This window comes from Eschrichtius robustus, chromosome 16, assembly GCF_028021215.1.
Source record: "Eschrichtius robustus isolate mEscRob2 chromosome 16, mEscRob2.pri, whole genome shotgun sequence".
Classification (NCBI taxonomy): domain Eukaryota; kingdom Metazoa; phylum Chordata; class Mammalia; order Artiodactyla; family Eschrichtiidae; genus Eschrichtius; species Eschrichtius robustus.
The window spans coordinates 77574638-77580154 of NC_090839.1; the positions used below are offsets into that span (position 1 = coordinate 77574638).

General features: G+C 52.1%; 1 protein-coding gene across 2 annotated transcripts; it reads right to left on the reverse strand.

Annotated features, from left to right (window-relative positions):
• Nucleotides 1-1630: 1630 nt before the first annotated feature.
• Nucleotides 1631-2852, reverse strand: LOC137750135 (apoptosis-associated speck-like protein containing a CARD). Of its 2 annotated transcripts, XM_068524468.1 has the most exons (3): nt 2548-2852; nt 2290-2346; nt 1631-1930 (listed from the first exon to the last, which is right to left on the reverse strand). In XM_068524468.1, exons 1-3 carry the CDS (start codon nt 2819-2821, stop codon nt 1674-1676), a joined length of 588 nt encoding a protein of 195 aa, XP_068380569.1. In that variant the 5' UTR covers nt 2822-2852; the 3' UTR covers nt 1631-1673. The 2 variants fall into 2 exon arrangements, with proteins under 2 accessions (XP_068380569.1, XP_068380570.1); XM_068524469.1 differs by lacking the exon at nt 2290-2346.
• Between the last annotated feature and the right edge of the window lie 2665 nt (nt 2853-5517).

The window sequence follows — 5517 nt, forward strand, 5'->3', positions numbered from 1 at the left end:
GCGGGAGATCAGGAGGCCTGTTGTGGGTAAGGCATGAAGGCATATGCCATTTGGGGGCAGTGAAGTTGAAGGTGTTTGGGTGTAAGTTGGAAGACTGACTAAACCTGGGCCTTACGGAACATGCTGGAGTTTCTTGTTTTCTGGTTAGGCTGCTGCTGTTGCCATATGTCAAGATACAGGGATAGTAAAAGGAAGACAACTTCAGTCTGGGAAATGGTAAGGTCTTCAGAACATAAGGGAACAAGCACATCTCAGGGATTGAATAAGGCTTGGTTTATAAGATTTAAGAAGACTTGGTAGAAAAGGGTTGAGGGTGAAATGGGGAGCATCATTTATTTTATGGGGTAGTTGGCCAAAGAAGATGAGCCCACGGGATCCTGAGTGAGTGGGCTGATTCCCGCTTTTGGGGAAGCTCAGCTTTCCTCCTGGAGTCCTAAATGGCATTAGGAGCAGTCCCATGTCACCGTAGCCTTGACAGTGGTCATTAGCTTAGCTTTTTGGTAGCTTCCTCCTGCAGCAAACAGCTTGTTTTCTCCTGTTGCTCTGGTGATCCGGTCATCAGAATAGGGAAGTGTTAGACGGTGTGGGGTGGGGGGAGGGGGATAAACACTGCATCTGTCCATTCTTGTGTCTAGGGAGGGTGTTCCAAGTGAAGCCTTCATACAGCTTTTTCATTCTTCGCTGGTCTATCGTTGTGAGTGGCACACTTTGTACCCTCATGCCTGGATCGCCGAGTCTGATGATCTGACTCCTAAGGTTAGGATATCTGGCCTCCTTGGGGCCTGCCTGTTGCTTTGCATCCACCCCCTGCAGGCCAGAAAGAATTTGGGTGCAAAGTGTACTCAGGATGTGGTCCTAGGATCTGGTTCCCTAACAGCCTCTGGAAAGGCTCCCTAAGTGCTGTTTTGTGGAAATAAATACTCCTATTTTCTTTTGTGGGCACAATTTCATCAAGAGAAGGAACAGCTGCTAGAACTCATTTCCTGAAGTTGCTTTTGTGGTTGGCATGTTTTCTGGGCAAAGTGTAACCTATAACCCCTCTTGCAGTGGGTGGGAGGGAGCAGAGGGAGCAGTGACGCCTGCTGGTGTCAGTGCCAGAAGGAGCCCTAGGGACACTTGGTGGTTTGTGATCTTTCCTGTTTAGATGATACTCTTGTCGCTTCCTCTGAAAATTGCTCTCATTTTGCAATTTTTTTTCCTATAAAAAAGCAAAAGAGAAGCTTGGTAGACGAGTCTGTTTCTAAATGCATCTGTCAAGTCCGGCCCCCTACAGCTCCAGGCCCTTTGTACATATTTCTATTTCAATTTTTAGACCTTGGCCACAAGGCTGACTTGTGTTGACAGGTCTCAAGGGCAGACTCTCTGGAGTGGCATTAAGGGAGCCACCAAATGGTGAGTGAGGGACCATTCCATGGTGACTGAGGCAGGTAGGATGAAATGTCTGGGGAGCCTGCTGCCCCAGGAACAGGCGGAGACCAGAGCTTCATCTAAGCTGCTGCGGCGCTTGGATATGTAGCTCAGCTCTGCATGAGCTTCCAGGCTGGAAGTAGGAAAACACACCAAGTACAAGCTGGTTTTTCATATGTTATGTATATTAAAAAAAAATCAGACTCCAGGTAAGTTGGCTGGAACTGCCAGGGGTTGTCTGTGGGACCGCTGCTGGGGAAGATGCCTCAGCTCTGCTCCAGGTCGACCACCAGGTAGGGCTGGGTGTCCCTCAGGGCCTGGAGGAGCAGATCCTTGCAGGTCAGGTTCCAGGCTGGAGCAAAGCTGAAGAGCATCCTCATCTTGGTAGGATTGGTGCGCTCCGCCCGCACTGCCTGGTACTGCTGCTCTGTCAGGACCTTCCCGTACAGGGCGTCCAGCACCCCATCCACGTCTGTGACCCGTGCAATGAGTGCCGCCCGATGCTGGTCCACAAAGTGCAGTGCTGGGGCGGGAGGGGGGAGAGGGGATGAGCTGGGACCAGGGTGGGTGCTGGAGCCTGTCCCTCTTGACACTTTGCTTTCTTTAGAAATTGCCCTGAATGCAACCCTAAGTGGTGGGGCTCAAGGCGGGCATGCCACCGGGACTCTACGTATAGTGGGATAAGTTTAACTTTGTCTCCCTTTCTCCTCCCAACCAGGCTCAGCCCCAGGAGGTGTTTGTGAGTAGGTGGGTGGGAAGGGTTGGCCTAGCTTTGTGCTCTTTGGGTGCTCCTGGCTTTGGGACAAGAGGCTATGCAGGGGTACGGTGGGGCTGGGCTGGTGAGGTGCCCAGGTAGGTGAGGTTGGGTGTTGAAGGCTTTACCTGGCTTGGCTGCTGTCTGGGGAGGTGCCTTGATCCCGGCTGGCGTGGTTCCGGGGCCTGTAAGAAAATGTTAAGTGGTGTCTCCCAAGTGTTTCTGGGGTCAGGGGTCTCTTGGTCCGGAAGCCTCCCCAGCAGGAGAAGATTTTATTAAAGGGTAGCAGGAACAGGAAGCGGAAGCTCCGGCAGAGGCGAACTTCTGGGTTGGGAGGAGGGTGTAGAGGGGATACTGGTCCGGACCTGTGGAGGGGGCGCACTCACCCTTGCGCAAGGTCTCCTGCAGCTGCTCCGCCACCTCCTGCATGCCCATGTTGCACAGCACGAGCACCGTGAGCTCGGCGCCGTACGCCTCCAGATAGTAGCTGACGAGCTTGTCGGTGAGGTCCACAGCATCCATGGGCAGCAGCGTCCCCCGTGGGATGCGTCCGTAGCCTTCGCGCAGCGGCACTGAAAGCAGCTTCATCTTGAACTTCTTGAACTCATCAGGGGTCAGGTTCTCCAGTGCATCCAGGATGGCATCACGCGTGCACCCCATGGCTCCTGGGGTCCCCTCCGGCAGCCGCCGCTTCAGCTCACTTGGGGTGGCTGCTGAGTAGGAAGTCTGCTCTGGGGCGGGACCTGGAACTCCCCGCCTTCACTCCTGTCGCTGCCCCAGAACATTGCCCTTGGGTGTTAGGCTCCTGACTACTGTGTTCCTTCCCTTTCTCTCCTGGCCATCGGGGGGCGCCCAGATCGCATCCTTTGGCTGGTCTACGAGGCGGGACCCAGGAGACCTGGTGGAAAAGGGCTCATGGGTGCTGCCTGCCTCTCCAGGCTTGGACTAGGTAGCACAGATCAGGAACCTGGTTTATTGGAGCGCTAAGGCTTAGAATCGTGGAATTTTGGAACCCTGAAATCTCCATGTTTCCTTAAACCTTATCATCCTCTCTCCCTGTCATAGGATCAGAATCATAGAATCCTAACAGCCATGTAGCTTCCCAAATTCCACAGGTAGAGATAACTGCTTTCTCTCGCCAAGCCTCAGTTTCCTTATCCATAAAATGGGGATAATAACTCTCACTCATTCACTTAGTAAATATTCTAGCATAACGTGGGCTACCTGATGGTGCCTGAAACCTTGCCAAATGCTTCCTGGGAGAGCCAGGATTTGGTCCCCCAGGAACTGAATTTCTTGGGAAGTGATGACAAGAGACACTTGTAATGGTTGAGAAAATTCTTGACTGGAAGGAAAGTCATGGGAAGAGAGCTATTCTGGGATCAGGGGGCTTGACCCAGAAGAGCAGATGAAAGGTGGCTTGGGTTGGTGTAGGTTGGAGTGGGATGGCGTGGGTTGGCGTTGGAGGACAAGCTGTGCCCAGAATCCTTAACTTGCCCTTAACATGGCTGGGAAGGCCCTGCTGGTCTGCCCCTGTGGACCTCGCCAGCCTTGTCTTGCACCACACCCTCACCACACTCCATCTCTGAGTTCCAACCACACTGGCCTCTCAGTTCCTCAAATGTGCCAGGCTCCTTTGCTTCTCCAAGCCTTTGCACATGCTATTCCCTCAACCTGGAGCTCTCTTCCCTCACTCTGCCTGACAAACTCTCAAGACTTTAGGTCTAAAGTTAAATGCCACTTCTTCTGGGAGACCAGGTTTAGAATCCCTCCAGTTCAAAACACTTGCTACTGGTTTGTAGCTCTCATAGCAATTGTGACTAAATTGTAACTGAGTATTTGTTTAGGCACCCACCTCCCCACTAAAACATGAGCTCTATGAGGGCAGGGACCTTGTCTGGTTCATTGCTGAATCTCCAGCATCAAGAGTGCCTGGGACATAATAGGTACTCAGTGAAGATTTGCTGAATGAAGGAATGACTTGAGGCTGTGTTACCTGCAACATGTGTTCAAAAGCTTCCATCAGAGTAGCAGGGCCCTGCTCCCCATCTGTGTGCGTGTTGCCCCACACAGCCTGGGTAGTACTATGTGCCAACATCCTTACCATGGGTGGCACTTGTGGCCCAGCGGCTAGTGTTCCCTGGCTCATGGCTGTTTATTATTGTGCCTCTTCACTGGTCTTCGTCCTTGCAGAATCTCCATGTCATTTTGTGCACTGTGGCCAGAAGGCTACATCTTCCTAGCCCACACATTGATGCTGTCCCTCCCCTGCTTGAAAACCTCCTATGACCCCTCAGTGCCCCCAGAATCAAGTCTAAGCTCCTTGGCTTGGCCTTTAAGTCCCCTGCCAACTTCCTCGGCAGCACTTTCTACCCTGTGAGCCTCTGGACCTCTGCACGTGCAGCACCTGCTCTCCGCTTGGCCTCTCTTCCCTCCTGGTCTGCTTGATGAGTTCCTGCCTGTCCTCCAACATGCATCAGGAGTCACTTTTTCTAAGAAATAAAAAAATTGAGCCCTTATGTATAGGCTGTGATTCTCCACATGCGTTATTTCTAACCCTTACAACAGTCCCTTTGGGATAGGGAATAGTAGCCCTATTGTACAAGTGAGAAGATTGAGGCTCAGAGAGGTTGAAGGACTTGCCCAAGGTCATATAGCTGAGGGATCATGCAGGTTGTCTGGTTAGCTTTTGAGTCTGGCCGCTGTCTACGCTTCCCAGTTGGCTTTTCTGTCCTCTCTGTGCAAAATGAATTATTCCTTGGCCATGTTGGCTGGATACCCCTATGATGCCTTTCTCACAGTGTTTATCACACACTGTGTCTGGTCACTCTGCTTTCCTCACTAGACTGAGGACCCTTTCAGGTCCACAGCACCCAGCACAGGGCCTGGCGCAGATCCAGCCTTGATAAGCTTTCATGAAATGACAAAAGAATCCTAGAATCTAGGATCATAGAAACCTGCTCTTTTCACATTTGTTGGAATCTCAGAAGCTTTGGGTGTTTGACCCATGGAATTTAAAAAGCGATTGCCTGATTCAAACCGCACCCCCCCAAAAGAGCGGGGATCCCCTTGGCCATACATATGGCCATTTGCATCTCTTGAATCCTTGTTTGGATGGGGTGGCCTTGGCTTTACGTAAAACCAACATAACACATCTCAACGGATCTTTTGGGGCTGCAGGGAATTGCACCTTGGGGAGTGTGTGTCATGACTAGGAGGAGAAGGTGGTCTCCTCCTCACACCTGGCTTCCTGGAAGCGGGGGAGCTGAGGATGTGTGTCGTGGTGTGACACAGTGCCCCTTCCCTTGTTCCTGCTTATCACCACCCAGGGCCCTTCCTCTTGGACCCAGCTTGCC